The sequence below is a fragment of the Balaenoptera borealis genome (genome assembly GCF_965194805.1).
Source record: "Balaenoptera borealis genome assembly, chromosome: 16".
Lineage (NCBI taxonomy): Eukaryota > Metazoa > Chordata > Mammalia > Artiodactyla > Balaenopteridae > Balaenoptera > Balaenoptera borealis.
In genome coordinates this window covers 24,809,060-24,826,498 of record NC_138872.1, presented here as the reverse complement: position 1 = coordinate 24,826,498, position 17,439 = coordinate 24,809,060, and the positions used below count along the sequence as shown (strand labels likewise).

The window sequence follows — 17,439 nt, the reverse complement described above, 5'->3', positions numbered from 1 at the left end:
GCTATTACATACGGTTTTCAATAGGTATTTAATACATGCCAAATTTTCCAATTAAGATTGCTCTCTGCAGGGAAATAGAAACTACATTGGGAATCCGGTTTTACCTTGGATGGGCATAAGACAGTGAGTTAAAAACTGTATTCATTTTCTTTTGGAAAGAAAAACTGGTGAAAAGAATGGAAGATTTTTAAGGGTCTTCATTAGTATAACAGTAGTTCAACTCCATTTGCTCCAAAAAGTCTGAACCTGGATAGGTGAGTAGATATTAAGCCACAAAGATTAAGCTGACCTTTCTATATCTATTAGTAAAGCTGTCTTATTGGTTTGGGTTTGGTCATTCCAGGGATGGCTGAACAAGCCAGAAGCTTCACTCCCACTTCTTAGGATTTTAAGACAGCTGATCTTTAAGTACACAACCTTTGATTTTTTTGTGATAACAGAGATCAGCAGGCTACCAAATTTCACTGGTTTTGTCCCACCCACTGACTACTCACCACAACTTTATTGAAGTCCTGGATTGCAAAATACAGGGCAATGGCAGTGAGTACATCAGTTATCTGTCAAGAGAAAGAGAAATAAAAGGAAATGAACCTAATTAGTACAGGAGTAATGGAATGCTGCCAGAGTCTGGAGTTTTTGGATGGTGATGGACTATCCAGTACTGAATTCTTACATTCAGGTAGAACCTCAACCCTCACTTTGACTACAAAGATAAAGCCTCTTCAGGGAGGTCTGACCAGAAAACTCTGAGGACTAGGACCCACTGAGGCTTACATCAGTTTGGTGTCCCACATCTGCTCTGTAATCGCAAGTTAGTTAAGTTTTCTATAAAATGAGAATAATACCCACTGCTTTGCAGGCCTGATGCAGGTCAAGTACTTAGCACACAGTAAGCCCTCAACAAGCCACAGCCATTATAATTATTAATGAAGACCTCAGTGGACCTCCTACTTGACCCAGATTTTCAACTCTAGATTAGGCAAGTGTTTCAAATTACTACACTCAAAACATAGCCCTGTTTTCTCAATTTTGAAGGTTCTTGCCCTTAAAGTCTCATCTGGTCTATGTCCTCTGCACAGAATGTCTTGGCAGAATGCTTAGGAAATTCAGGATGCCCTCTATACTGGCACCACAATTAAAGCCAATCATAGAACCTTGAAGCTAGAAATTCAAGACTACATAGTCCAGAAATCAAATTTTAAAAGTATAAGGGGGCTTCCCTGGTGGCGCAGTGGTTGAGAACCTGCCTGCCAATGCAGGGGACATGGGTTCGAGCCCTGGTCTGGGAAGATCCCACATGCTGCGGAGCAAGTGGGCCCGTGAGCCACAATTACTGAGCCTGCGCGTCTGGAGCCTGTGCTCCACAACAAGAGAGGCCGCGATAGTGAGAGGCCCACGCACCGCGATGAAGAGTGGCCCCCGCTTGCCGCAACTAGAGGAAGCCCTCACACAGAAACGAAGATCCAACACAGCCATAACTAACTAACTAACTAAATAAATAAATAAAATTAAATTAAAAAAGCAATGTTTAAAAAAAAAGTATAAGGAATTGGAACTGGTCAGATGCCAGAGACTACTCCTCACACATCCATAATACTATCACAGTTCCATGAATTCACATTTAAGATAGCTTTTTGCTTTTATGTTCTGAGAAACTCCTGAGCTCCTAAAATAGATTTTTTTCCCTTAAAAACAAGAAGATAAAAGACTCTAAAATTAGGGCTTCCCTGGTGGTGCAGTGGTTAAGAATCCACCTGCCAATGCAGGGGTCATGGGTTCGACCCCTGGTCCGGGAAGATCCCACATGCCGCGGAGCAACTAAGCCCATGTGCCACAACTACTGAGCCTGCCCTCTACAGCCTGTGAGCCGCAATTACTGAGACCGCATGCTGCAACTACTGAAGCCCGTGCACCCTACAGCCCATGCTCCGCAACAAGAGAAGCCACTGCAGTGAGAAGCCTGCGCACCTCAACGAAGAGTAGCCCCCTCTCGCTGCAACCAGAGAAAAGCCCACGTGCAGCAATGAAGACCCAACGAAGCCAAAAGTAAAATAAATAAATTTATTTAAAAAAAGACTCTAAAATTAAAAATACATACATATTGATTTTATGTGGAAGGTTACTTACCATAAATACCAATTCAGCATAGTCAATCAGGAAATGAAAGAGGTATATTATTAATGGAGTCTGCAGGAGAAAAACAAATACATTAAGTTAAATGTTAATGTTATCAGCTTCCAGAGTAGGGGGTGGGGAGGAGGCTATTCTGTCAACAAAAATCTCTTTCTTTCCTAGAATACTGTTCTATGTTAGTTTGCCAGCGTACATATGAGGGAGAATTATTTAGCATCACTTGAATCATTTTGTGCCACTGGGACTATCTGCTGAATTGAATAAAGAGAATAAACAAAATCTAATATATGTTAAATACCTGGTGAAGAGTTGTTTACACAGTAAAGGTATGAGGTGAATTTTAGTTTTAAGACGTATGTAATACGCACGGGAAACTCCATAATGGACCAGGATTGCTGAACTCATAAAATAAAATGCAAAATGTTTTCCCTTCTTCTGTTCTCTGAGATGTTTTATATGATTCGTGTTACTTCCTCCTCAAACAGTTGGGAAAATTAACTCACCATGAAGCCATCTCAACCTGGGTTTTCTTTCTTTTTTTTTTTTTTTGGTGAAAAATAACTATATATATATTTTTTTTCTTAGATTCCATATATATGTGTTAGCATACGGTATTTCTTTTTCTCTTTCTGACTTACTTCACTCTGTATGACAGACTCTAGGTCCATCCACCTCACTACAAATAACTCAATTTCGTTTCTTTTTATGGCTGAGTAATATTCCATTGCGTATATGTGCCACATCTTCTTTATCCATTCATCTGTTGATGGACACTTAGGTTGCTTCCATGTCCTGGCTATTGTAAATAGAGCTGCAATGAACATTTTGGTACATGACTCTTTTTGAATTCTGTCAACCTGGGTTTTCTTTGAGAGAAGATTTTAAATTACAGATTCAATTTCTTTCACAGATAAAACATTATCCAGATTTGCTATTTTTTTCTTAGCCAGTTTAGGTAACTTGTGGTTTTCTAGGAATTTGTTCATTTCACAAAAATTTATAATTTTTTTGGCATAAAATTGTTCATAATATTTTATTTGTTAGTGTCTACAGGAACTATAGTGATGTTCCCTTTTTCATTCCCAATATTGGTAATGTGCATCTTCTTTTTTTTAATCTTGACAAATTTTGCCAGAGATTTCTAAATTTTATTAGTCTTTCAAAGTACCAACTTTGGGCTTTAATGATTATTATACTTCTTTAATTTCTAAACTTTACAATACACAATTCTTCAAACTCTTCTGGGGATAATTGCTTTATCTTTTTCTGATGATACCTAGATCACTGATTTTTAGACTTCTTTTTTTTATTTCTTTGTTTATTTATTTATTTTGGCTGTGTTGGGTCTTCGTTGCTGCACTCAGGCTTTCTCCAATTGTGGCGAGCAGGGGCTACTCTTCATTGAGGTGCGCGGGCTTCTCAGTGCGGTGGCTTCTCTTGTTACAGAGCATGGGCTCTAGGGTGTGCGGGCTTCAGTAGTTGCAGCACGCGGGCTCAGTAATTGCGGCTTGCGGGCTCTAGAGCACAGGCTCAGTAGCTGTGGTGCACGGGCTTAGTTGCTCCGCGGCATGTTGGATCTTCCCAGGCCAGGGATCGAACCCATGTCCCCTGCATTGGCAGGTGGATTCTTAACCGCTGCACCATCAGGGAAGTCCTAGTCTTCTTTCCTAAAACAGCTGACCCTCGAACAACGTGAGAGTGCTAACCCCCATGCAGTAAAAAAATCTGAGTATAACTTTACAGTTGTTCCTCCATATCCATGGTTCTGCATCCTCAAATTCAACCAACCTCAGACTGTACAGTACTGCAGTATGTACTTACTGGAAGAAATCTGCATATAAGTGGACCTACCTGTGCAGTTCAAACCTGTGCTGTTCAAGGGTCAACTGTATATTCATTCAAAGCAATAAATTTTCCTCTGAGTATGGCTTTAGCTGCATCATACAAATTTTGATATGTTGTTTTATCAACATCATTCAGTTCAAAATAATTTCCCCTGAGATTTCTTCTTTAATTGAGACTATAGTGTAATTTCAACTTATTTTTGTTTTCTTTTTATATTTTTGTAATGTATTTATTATTGTGGTCACAGAAAATACTCTGTATTATTTCAATCATTTAAAATGTGTTGTGGGGACTTCCCTGGCAGTCCAGTGGTTAAGACTCTGAGCTTCCACTGCAAGGGGCATGGGTTCAATCCCTGGTTGGGGAACTAAGATCCCACATGTCGTGCGGCACCGCCAAAAAAAAAATGTGTTGTGACTTGCTTTGTGGTCCATAATATGGTCAATTTTGATAAGTGCTCCACGAACACTTGAAAAGAATGTGCATACTAACATTTAAGGGTGTAATATTCTATGTATGACATCTAGGTTGTTTGTTAAGGATTTATTCAACTCTGCTATGTCCTTATTGATTTTTTGGTCTGTTTGCTATATCAGTGACTGAGATAGATAGTTAAAAATCTCCCTCTTTGACTGTGGATTTGTCTATTTCTCCTTTTAGTCATGTCACTTTTGCTTTATATATTTTGAAGCTATGTAGTAAGATGAATTTATGTGTAGAATTACTGTATCTTCTGGGTGTTGATCTTTTTATCATTATAAAATAATCCTCTTTACCTCTAGCAATGTTTCTTGCCTTTAAGTGTTCTTTATCTAATATTAGTATAGCTACATCAGCTTTTTTGGGAAAATGTTTGCATGATATGTCTTCTCCTGTATTTTTACTTTCTACTTTTTTGTGTGTCCTAATATATTTAAAATGTGTTTCTTAAAAGCAACATATAATTATTTTTTTAACCCAATCTGATAATCATTATCTTTTAGCTGGATTTTAGTCTATTTACATGTAATGTAATTACTGATATATGTGTGTTTAAGTTTACTGTCTTACTATTTCATTTTCCATCTGTCCCATTTTCTCTATGCTGTTTTACTCTCCTTTCTTGCTTGCTTCACTATTTTTTATTATTCCATTTTCCCCTCTATTAGCTTGTTGGTTATACATTTAGCTAGTATTCTTTGAGTGGTTAACTTATAGATTATGACATATGTCTTTGAGTTTAATTAAAGTATAATATAAATGATTACTTTTACCACTTCCTAAACAATAAAGGGACCTCTGAATACTTTAAACTCCATATAGCTACTCTCAGCCTTTCCTGTTATTGTTGTTATAGCTTTAATTCTACATATATTTTAAACCCAAAATACGTTATTATTATTGTTTTATCAGTCAATACTTATTTAGATTTACCCATATATTTACCTTTTTCATTGTTATTTATTCCTTCCTATATTCCATGAGACTGTCAAGGATCATAATCCTTCTGCCTTTTTATATTTTTTTAAATGTGAGTCTGCTGGCAATGAATGCTATCAATTTTTATCTGCTTGGAAACCTCTTTATTTTGCCTTTATTTCTAGAGATATTTTACTTAGTATAGAATTCTATGTCAGTAGATATTTTCTTTCAGCACTGTAAAGATACCTTTTTATTGTCTTCTGGATTCCTTCATTTTTGTTGAAAAGTTAGTTTCCATCTTGTTTCTCTTTAAAGATAATTGTCCCTCTTTGGCTGCTTTTAACCTATTTTGGTTTTGAGCAGTTTTATCATGATGTGTGTTTTCTTTGAATTTACCCTGCTTGGGTTTACAGAGTTTCATTTTTTTTTTTATTAATTAATTAATTAATTTATTTTTGGCTGTGTTGGGTCTTTGTTTCTGTGCGAGGGCTTTCTCTAGTTGTGGCAAGCGGGGGCCACTCTTCATCGCGGTGCACGGGCCTCTCACTATCGCGGCCTCTCTTGTTGTGGAGCACAGGCTCCAGACACGCAGGCTCAGTAGTTGTGGCTCATGGGCCTAGTTGCTCTGCGGCATGTGGGATCTTCCCAGACCAGGGCTCGAACCCGTGTGCCCTGCATTAGCAGGCAGATTCTCAACCACTGCGCCACCAGGGAAGCCCACTGTATTTCAATACAGTTTTAAAATTTTCTCCATAGGGCTTCCACAACTTTTGTTAGATTTATTCCTAGGTATTTTAAAGCCCCCAGAATTTCTTGAATTGAAATATTTCATAAGTTTAAAAAAATTTCAGCCACTAATCTCTTCAAATATTGTTTCTTCCTCATTCTGTCCCTTCTCCCATTCTGAAACTCTATTTGTATGTATGTTAAACCTTTTTACTGTATCTCATAGATCGCTTTTTTTTCCTCTGTTTTCTATCCTTTTCTCTCCAAGCTTCAGTATGGTTATTTTCTATCTTCCAGATCACTAATCCTCTCTTCAGCTTTGTGTAATCTGCTGTTAACCTTGCCTTTTGCATTCTTAATTTGTTATTATATTTTCTAGCTCTAGAATTTCCCTTTGATCATTTTTACATATTCCAGTTCCCTGGTGTAATTCACTATCTTGTCACTTATTTTTTTTAACATACCAATCACTGGTCACAGTCATTTTAAAGTCCAAGTTTGGTAACTCCAATATCTGGATCACCTGTGAGACTGTTTTTAGTGCGTATTTTTTTCTATCTTTTATTATGCTTGGTAACTTTTAATTGAATGACAGACACTATGCAAAAGAAATTGTAGAGGTTCTGGATTTTCTTCCAGTAAGGGTTTCTTTAAGCTTCTGGCAAGTATTGATAATTAGAATTGTATCACCTTAATCTAATTAGGGGTTAAGCTGATTAGAAGCTGGCTTCAGTCTTTGTAAGACTAGTCTATACATGGTCTACCCTCATTCTCTGAGTGTAGTCCTTTAGAGGACCTAACTAGAAGCCAAGTCCTTTGCCAGAGCCCTACCACCTTGGTTGGAAGTGCACTTGAATTTGTATTTCCCCAGCACCATTAGACTGCCAAGAGCTCTGCTTAGATCTGTAGCCTCTTACCATCCAATTTCTGTTCTCTTTCTCTGCCCCCTCAGCCTGTGCCACTTACAAATTGGTAAATATATCAAGGAGAAAGCAGCTCAGACTATCGATCTTACTTTTTGCAATTTCAACTCTGGGATCTCAGCCCCTCAAGTCCTGGTTATCTTGCTACTTTCCAATGCCATCAAACAAATGCTTTTTGTATTCCTCCTGCTTTTCTAGTTGTTCTAGGCAGGATAATTGGTCTGCTATTACAAGCCAGTTCACCAATCCACCACACCAGAAGGAAAGTACATGACTTGTTTTAGTGAGCCCATGCTGGTGACTCAGAAGCACCTCTTCCCAACTCCCAACCACTTGTAAAAATGTGTCTTATGATACTGTAAAGGTTATTGACAGGTTTTTTCATGAGATCATGCTAGTGTGGTAGAAAGAACGAGGCTTTGGGGTCAGACTCAGGTTTAAAACCAGGTTCCACCTATGTACCTCTGGGTAAGTTGTCTTCCCCTCTGAGCCTTAGTTTCCTCAGCTATAAAATAAGTATAGTGACCTATTTCACAGGGTTCTTGGGAGAATTAAGTGGTAATATTCACAAAGTACTTAGCATAGTGCCTAGCATACAGTAAAACTCAATATGTTAGCTAATTGAGATCAACTTTTTACCTCGTTTTTTTTTTTTTTTTTTTACCTCGTTTTGAAAATAGGGAAATCAGCTTTGACTTTCAAAGTTCTAAAAGAATTAAACTTTTACAACTATCTACTAATGGATTCTTTTTTGCATTTATCTTTGTTTGTAAGAGGTAGCAACTTGATATTTATATTACCAATAGCCTGCTTTCAAAGTGTCTTGATGCTTCAGATAGTTTAGAATGGCACTAAATAGGTCTCAGAAATAACAGAACAAACTGTTCCCAAAAAGTCTATCAGCAATTGGGCTCATTTCCGTAATGAACTAACATGTACACAGTAGTTAGTTTAACTGCATATCATACTATTATAGAGAAGCATGCACTGAATATAATTTGTCTTTATGCTACATCTCCATTTAGGTGACTACTCCCAGTCAGGGTAGGGTATATATGGATAAACTCACAATTTTACCATCAGTACTTGACTAAACACAGAAAACAGAAACGTCTGTTGAAGGCAGTCATAAAATCTAACCTGTGGTTGCTAAACTACTTTTTTCTCTCCTGTGCAGATTTTTCTTCTCCACTTTCACATATTCTTACCTTTCCTTAAGAAATAGATATAAAATCTGCTAAAGATTAAGAAAGAAACAATACAAAGCAGCGATTAACTTTCTCTCCAAAAGTATGCTTTTCATTTGGCTTGATATAATTTTATTTCTTTATAGTGTTTTATTACTTAGAGAAACTATATTAAAATATAGGTAGCTCTTGATTTATGAATGCCCAGCTTACAAGCAAATTAACCCATATTCAGGAATGAGGAGCAAGGGACTCTGAGTTTGAAGTCATACTCACTACGCTCAGGGGAAGCAACTGTTCTTGCCCCTTAATTCAGAATTTTACAGGTTAACAGTCCTAACGGGGTTATCTTAGACAGGTATAGAGAGTTAACATGCTTCTAGTAGCTAGAAATTTCTACCTCCGGCCTTTATCCCCCTTCACACACGCATGCACGCACGCACGCACGCGATGAGGCGTAAGAATGTATTCTAGGCTCCCTCACTGTATCCAAGAAAACATTTTCCCAGAGAAAAAACATTTTAAATGATGGTTAAGTGGCTAGATATAGCTCTTCCATTTATTCATTTGACATATTCTTTCTGAAAGGATTATTTCACATTTTCCCCTCTCCTCAACCTCCAACTTCCCTCTCCAGTTCTCACTTGTAGCCGACAATCTCATTTCTTATGTCACTGAGAAAAGAGAAGCAATTAAATGAGAACCATCTTATTTTCCCACTACCCAGTTGACCAACTTCCTCTATCTATATCTATATTCTCTACTTTTCTCTTATTAACAATGGATGAACTTCCTTTCTTCCTATCTAAAACCAAACCCTCCTTGGGCTTCCCTGTGGCGCAGTGGTTAAGAATCTACCTGCCAATGCGGGAACACAGGTTCGAGCCCTGGTCCAGGAAGATTCCACATGCCACGAGCAACTAAGCCCGTGTGCCACAACTACTGAGCCTGCGCTCTACAACCCGCAAGCCACAACTATTGAAGCCTGTGCACCTAGAGCCTGTGCTCCACAATGAAGAGTAGCCCCCACTCACCACAACTATAGAAAGCCCACACGCAGCAACGAAGACCCAACGCAGCCAAAAATAAAATAAATAAATTTATAATAAATAAGTAAATAAATAAAACCAAATCCTCCACCTGTGAACTGGTGATCCTATTCCTTCTGGCCTCCTCAAAGACATTGCTCATTCAATCCTCTTTCTTACATCATCAACTTGTTTATCCATAGACTTATTCCCATAAGCATTCAAATATGCAGATCCTCATATTTTAAAAATCTTCACTAGACATCTCCGTCCAGCTACCATACCATTTCTCTGCCCTCCTTTAGAGTAAAACTCCTCAAAAAGGTTGTCTATACTCTGTCTTTCCACATCTTTCCCTCAATGTACTTCGATCAGTCTCTTGTCCCTATACGCCACTGAAATTACTGTTGCCAAAGTCTCCAAAGTCTCAATTTTGGCAAATTAATCATCAATCTTCAATCTAAATTTTCTCAACCTTGAAATAGCATTTGACATAGTTTTTACTCCCTCCTTAAGCAATTACATGGTCATCTAGCGTCTCTGAACATTCCCTTGATTTTCCTCCTTTTCAGCTATATTTGCTAGTTCCTCTTCCCCATCCCAACCTTGATGTATTAGAGTGCTCTAGGTCCTGGTATTCTTTATGTTAATTCCCTCCCTAGGTATCTTAGTTATCTATTTCTGTGAAACAAACTGTCCAAAAACTGAATAGCTTAAAACAACACACATTTATTATCTCACATAGTGCCTGAGAGTCAGGAATCCAGGAGTGGCTTAACTGGATAGTTCTGGCACAGAGTCTCTCATGAGATTGCAGCCAAGCTGTCGACTGAGGTTGCAATATCTAAAAGAGCTTAAATATCTGCTTCCAAGCTTACTCATTTGACTGCTGGCAGCAATATTCAGTTCATCACAAAGGCTTCCTTAAGGTTGGTCATGACATGGCTTACCCCAGAGCAAGTGATCCAAGAGGGAGAAAGTCTACAATGGAAGCTGCTAACTGGGTAGCTTTTGGGGAGATCATACCCCAAGACCAAAGGCCACTGCTAATTCCCTGAAATCTTGGAATGAGACCCTCATCTCCAGGTTGGCTACTCTACCTGAGAATCTACCTGCTATGACTAGGCTTACTACAAGGCCAATGTGGTGAAAGCTGGCTTGGCAGATGACTTTGAAAAGAAGTTTAATGCCCTGAAGATTCTCATGCCAGAGCATAAATATACTGTCCAGGTGGATGCTGAAGAAAAAGATGCAAATGCTGTGCTGAGTTTTTGTCTCTCTCAAAGGCCAGGATTAAGGAATATGAGAAAGCTGGTGACATACACAATTCCATTTGATCAGTAACCATTAAGGCCTTGAATGAAGTCTTCCTAGAAACCAAATTAGACAAGAAGTATCCCAACTGGCCTCACCAGCCAACTGAGAATTTATCAATTTGAGTATGGGAGAAAGCGGTGGCCCTCATATTACAAACTCTGGACATTAAAAACAGTTATATTAAAAGATAGAAAAAGGGGAGGGGTGAAGGAGGAGAGAAATAGGTGAGGGAGATTAAGAGGCACAAACTTTCAGTTGAAAATTAAAATGAGGGAATTCCCTGGTGGTGCAGTGGTTAAGAATCCGCCTGCCAATGCAGGGGACATGGATTCGATCCCTGGTCCAGGAAGATACCACATACCGCAGAGCAACTAAGCCCGAGTGCCCCAACTACTAAGCCTGCACTCTAGAGCCCGTGAGCCACAACTACTGAGCCTACGTGCCACAACTACTGAAGCCTGTGCTCCGCAACAAGAGAAGCCACCACAATGAGAAGCCCGCACACCACAACGAAGAGTAGCCCCCACTCGATGCAACTAGAGAAAGCCCATGTGCAGCAACGAAGACCCAACACAACCAAAAAAATTAATAAATTTGAAAAAAAAATCCATTATTCTATTAAAAAAAAAAGGAAATTAAATGAGTCACAGGTATGAAATGTACAGCATGGGGAATATAATCAGTAATTACATAATATCTTTGTATGGTGACAAATGACAACTAAACTCATCATGGTGATCATTTAAAAATGTATAGGGACTTCCCTGGTGGTCCAGTGGTAAAGAATCCGCCTTCCATCCACTAAGATCAGGAACAAAACAAGGTTGCCCACTCTCACCACTATTATTCAACATTGTTTTGGAAGTTTTAGCCACAGCAATCAGAGAAGAAAAAGAAATAAAAGGAATCCAAATTGGAGGAGAAGAAGTAAAGCTGTCACTGTTTGCAGATGACATGATACTATACATAGAGAATCCTAAAGATGCTACCAGAAAACTACTAGAGCTAATCAATGAATTTGGTAAAGTAGCAGAACACAAAATTAATGCACAGAAATCGCTTGCATTCCTATACACTAATGATGAAAAATCTGAAAGTGAAATTAAGGAAACACTCTCATTTACCATTGCAACAAAAAGAATAAAATACCTAGAAATAAACCTACCTAAGGAGACAAAAGACCTGTATGCAGAAAACTATAAGACACTGATGAAAGAAATTAAAGATGATACAAATAGATGGAGAGATATACCATGTTCTTGGATTGGAAGAATCAACATTGTGAAAATGACTATACTACCCAAAGCAATCTACAGATTCAATGCAATCTCTATCAAACTACCAATGGCATTTTTCACAGAACTAGAACAAAACATTTCACAATTTGTATGGAAACACAAGAGACCCCGAAAAGGCAAAGCAATCTTGAGAAAGAAAAACGGAGCTGGAGGAATCAGGCTCCCTGACTTCAGACTATGCTACAAAGCTACAGTAATCAAGACAGTATGGTACTGGCACAAAAACAGAAATATAGATCAATGGAACAGGATAGAAAGCCCAGAGATAAACCCATGCACCTATGGTCAACTAATCTATTACAAAGGAGGCAAGGATATACAATGGAGAAAAGACAGTCTCTTCAATAAGTGCTGCTGGGAAAACTGGACAGCTACATGTAAAAGAATGAAATTAGAACACTCCCTAACACCATACACAAAAATAAACTCAAAATGGATTAAAGACCTAAATGTAAGGCCAGACACTATCAAACTCTCAGAGGAAAACATAGGCAGAACACTCTATGACATATACCACAGCAAGATCCTTTTTGACCCACCTCCTAGAGAAATGGCAATAAAAACAAAAATAAACAAATGGGACCTAATGAAAATTAAAAGCTTTTGCACAGCAAAGGAAACCATAAACAAGACGAAAAGACAATCCTCAGAATGGGAGAAAATATTTGCAAATGAAGCAACTAACAAAGGATTAATCTCCAAAATTTACAAGCAGCTCATGCAGCTCAATATCAAAAAAACAAACAACCCAATCCAAAATTGGGCAGAAGACCTAAACAGACATTTCTCCAAAGAAGATATACAGATTGCCAACAAACACATGAAAGAATGCTCAACATCATTAATCATTAGAGAAATGCAAATCAAAACTACAATGAGATATCATCTCACACCGGTCAGAGTGGCCATCATCAAAAAAATCTACAAACAAAAAATGCTGGAGAGGGTGTGGAGAAAAGGGAACCCTCTTGCACTGTTGGTGGGAATGTAAGTTGATACAGCCACTATGGAGAACAGTATGGAGGTTCCTTAAAAAACTAAAAATAGAACTACCATATGACCCAGCAATCCCACTACTGGGCATATACCCTGAGAAAACCATAATTCAAAAAGAGTCATGTACCACAATGTTCATTGCAGCTCTATTTACGATAGCCAGGACATGGAAGCAACCGAAGTATCCATCAACAGATGAATGGATAAAGAAGATGTGGCACATATATACAATGGAATATTACTCAGCCATAAAAAGAAACGAAATTGAGTTATTTGTAGTGAGGTGGATGGACCTAGAGTCTGTCATACAGAGTGAAATAAGTCAGAAAGAGAAAAACAAATACAGTATGCTAACACATATATATGGAATCTAAACAAACAAACAAAAAAAGGTAATAAAGAACCTAGGGGCAGGATGGGAATAAAGACACAGAGCTACTAGAGAATGGACTTGAGGACATGGGGAGGGGGAAGGGTAAGCTGGGACAAAGTGAGAGAGTGGCATGGACATATATACACTACCAAACGTAAAACAGATAGCTAGTTAGAAGCAGCCGCATAGCACAGGGAGATCAGCTTGGTGCTTTGTGACCACCTAGAGGGTTGGGATAGCGAGGGTGAGAGGAAAGGAGACGCAAGAGAGAAGAGATATGGGGATATATGTATATGTATAGCTGATTCACTTTGTTATAAAGCAGAAACTAACACACCATTGTAAAGCAATTATACTCCAATAAAGATGTTAAAAAAAAAAAAAAGAAAGAAAGAATCCGCCTTCCAATGCAGGGGACGCGGGTTCCATCCCTGGTCAGAGAACTAAGATCCCACATGCCGCAGGGCAACTAAGCCCTTACACCACAACTATTGAGCTCACACACCTCAACAAGAGAGCCCACGTGCGGCAAACTACAGAGCCCATACGCCCTGGAGCCCATGTACCACAACTAGATAGAGAAAACCTACACGCCACAACTAGAGAGAAGCCCTCATGCCACAACGAAGAGCCTGTGCCACAACAAAAGATCTCACACGCCTCAACGAAGACCCCATGTGCTGCAACTAAGACCCGATGCAGCCAAAAAAATAAATAAATAATAAAATAAATATTTTTAAAAATAAAATAAAAATGTATAGAAATATCGAGCCACTGTGTTATGTATCAGGAACTAACATAGTGTTGTAGGTCAATTATACTTCAAAAACAAAGAAACAAACTTATAGAAAAAGAGATCAGATTTGTGGTTACCAGAGGGGGAGGGGAAACTGGATGAAGATGGTCAAAAGGTACAAATTTCCGGTTATAAGATAAGTAAGTACTAAGGATGTAATGTACAACAAATGATAAATATAATTAACACTGCTGTACGTTATATATGAAAGTTGTTAAAGAGAGTAACTCCTAAGAGTTTGCATCACAAGGAAAAAAATTTTTTTTCTATTTCGTTGATGTTGTATCTCTATGAGATAATGGATGTTCACTAAACTTACTGTGGTCGTCATTTCATGATGTATAAAAGTCAAATCATTCTGCTGTACACCTTAAACTTACACAGCGCTGTATGTCAATTATATCTCAATAAAAGTGGGGGGCTTCCCTGGTGGCGCAGTGGTTGAGAATCTGCCTGCCAATGCAGGGGACACGGGTTCGAGCCCTGGTCTGGGAAGATCCCACATGCCGCGGAGCAACTGGGCCCGTGAGCCACAACTACTGAGCCTGCACGTCTGGAGCCTGTGCTCCACAACAAGAGAGGCCACGAGAGTGAGAGGCCCGCGCACCGCAATGAAGAGTGGCCCCCGCTTGCCGCAACTAGAGAGAGCCCTCGCACAGAAACGAGGACCCAACGCAGCCATAAATAAATAAATAAATAAATAAATAAATAAAAGTGGGAAAAAAAGATAGATAGAAAATCCAAACTCCTAACCATTTCTATAAAAAGTCCTACATAATCAGACCCCTAATTTCTTACAGCTTATCTCTATTACTCTCCTCTTTGCTCATTCTGCTTTAGCAACACCGGCCATCTTTCTGCAACTCACAAATGCCAAGCTCATTTCCAAATTAGGGTTATCATATGGCTTGCTTGATTCATTTAGATCTCTTATTCAAATTTCACTTCCTCAGAGTGCCTTCCCTACACATACTATCTAAAATAGCCATACACATGACCATCACTCTTTATCCTTTTACTCAGCTTTATTTTTCTACATACACTTACCATTTAAGTGAAATCATATTTTTCAAAATTTAGCTTTATGGAGGTATAGTTGGTATAAAATAAACTGCACTTCAAAGTATACAACTTGATATGTTCTGACCTATGAATACACCCATGAAATCATCACCACAATCAAGATAGTGAACATATCCACCATTCCCAAATGTTTACCAATTTTACTATTCATCCCAAAGAACCAACTTTGTTTCTGTGACTTTCAATATTTTCTGCTTTCTGTTTCATTTGTTTCCTCTCAGATCTTTATTATTCCTTTTATTCTGCTTACTTTGAGTTTATCTTCTTTTTCTAGCTTCTTAAGGTAGAAACTGAGGTCAGTGATTTGAGACCTTTCTTCTTTTTCAATACAGGCATTTAACACCATAAATTTCCCCCAAGTACTGCTTTAGCAACATCCCACATATTTTGATAGGTTGTGTTTTCGTTTCATTCAGTTCAAAATACTTTCTAATTTCCCTTCTGATTTCTTCTTTGATCATGAGTTATTGAGGAATATGTTACTTAGTTTCCAAATATTTGGGGATTTTCCAGGTATCTTTCTGGTATTAATTTTTCATCTAAGTCCACTGAGGTTAGAGAATATACTGTGTATGACATCAATCCTTTTAAATTTATTGAGCCTTGCTTTATGGCTCAGAATATGGTTTATCTTGCAAATGTATACTTGAAAAGATTGTGTTTTGCTGTTATTGGATGCAATGTTCTGTAAATGTAAATGAGGTCAAGTTGGTTGGTGTGTTGTTCAAGTCTTCTATATCTTTGTTGACTTTCTGTCTGCTTGTTCTATCAGTCATTGACAGAGAGATACTGAAATCTCAGACTATTTGGGGATTTGTCTATTTCTCCTTGCAGTTCTATCAGTCTTCATGTATTTTGAAACTCTGTAATTAGGTGCATAAACATTAGGATTGTTATGTCTTCTTGACGAATTGACCCCTTAATCATGATAAAGTGAACTTCTTTATCCCTGGCAACATTCTTTGCTCTGAAATCTGTTTCTTTTTTACTAATTTATTGTCTGTTTCTCTTAGAAATACAAGTATAATAACGCCAAGGACTGTGTCTTGTTTTATATCCCTAGCACCTATCAGAGTAGCTGGCATTTGGTGTGTACTTAACAAATCTTTGTTAAATGAAATAGAGAAGGGAAGGAGGGGTTGGAATACATATGCAGATACAGACCTAAGCACTAGGAATAAGTGATGAAAGGGTGCCAGAACACGTTCTGAGGAGCATACATCACAGTGGGTAAAACAAGTACAGAGGCAATTTCAAGAGTATGATATGAGCCATGAAAAGGATAAGCACAAGAGGCTTTGGAAGATATAGGAGAAACACCTAACTTAGTCTAAGGTGATGAGGGATGGCTTTCTGGGGGAGGCAAAACCAAAGCTAATTCTGAATAGTAGAGTCAACCACAAAAAGAAGGAAGAATGGCCCTCCATAAGAAGATAACAACATGAGCAAAGATATAGGTAAGGGAATATGGTGCTGGAGCATAATAAAAGCATGTCAGAACTCTCTCAGAGGGTTCCTAGTCTGTCTAGAAAACATATTGACCAAGGCCCACAGCACATACCACTGGCTAGTGGGCTATGCTTGCATATGCCCACACACATCCATTCCCAATAATTGAATTGTGTGCTCATTAAGAGTCTCTTAAATTGTTCCTAACCTGTTTCTGCTAGTAGTTCTTGTTATTATGGTTCAATTAGATAGTAATACAAAGATAATGAAATATGAATGCAAAAGAGTTGTTATCTCCATGAGAATCAAGTTGAACGTTTTAAAAAGACTAGATAGAAGAACCAAAAAAAATTGTTCTCAAAGTAGGTATGAGGGAGACAATTGTAAAAATTAGGGGTAAAAATGCCAAATTAGAAGACTTCTATTCTAAATGATAAAGCCAATAAAAGTGGGGAGGGGCAAGTGGAAAGACATGTGGTTGAGGTGATGAGCGGGGCCCACAGGGCTTTGTATGCATCCTAAGGTGTTTGGATTTTATCCTGAGATCAGTGTTGAGCAGGACAGTGACAAAATCAGATTCACATTTCAGAAAGATGGCTCTGACTGCAGAAAAAGAAGTAAAGGAGCAAGACTGAATGCGGAAAGACTTGTCAGGAAGCTGTTGAGAGATGATGGTGACCTAAGAGTGATTTTACTATTCTTAAGAACTAATTTTATGGGTTAAATGGCTTTTGTGGGCTTTCTAAGAAACCAACATTGCTGGCTCAGTTTTCATGGGAAAGTATGTTCCAAAGAACCAATTACATGCCAATTAGCATATAACCTATTCATGAACTGGGAACTGTTTACAATTTATTTGCCAATAAAAATGATAACTTCTACAG

At 38.3% G+C, this 17,439-nt stretch overlaps 1 protein-coding gene and 1 pseudogene across 8 annotated transcripts in view; one reads left to right on the top strand and one right to left on the bottom strand.

The window, feature by feature from the left end:
* The window catches only part of PIGU (phosphatidylinositol glycan anchor biosynthesis class U), a 103,101-nt gene that overhangs the window by 76,562 nt on the left and 9,100 nt on the right, over nt 1–17,439 (bottom strand). For all 7 annotated transcript variants that reach the window (XM_082358898.1, XM_082358897.1, XM_082358899.1 and 4 more), the window contains 2 exons: nt 2,128–2,187; nt 495–557 (listed from right to left, as the gene is read on the bottom strand). In XM_082358898.1, the coding sequence (XP_082215024.1) occupies nt 495–557; nt 2,128–2,187 (123 nt within the window). The remainder of the gene's footprint in view (nt 1–494; nt 558–2,127; nt 2,188–17,439) is intronic.
* LOC309612780 (ATP synthase subunit d, mitochondrial pseudogene) lies at nt 6,182–17,177 on the top strand (annotated as a pseudogene). Its single transcript has one exon. The product of its transcript is annotated as an ATP synthase subunit d, mitochondrial pseudogene (transcript).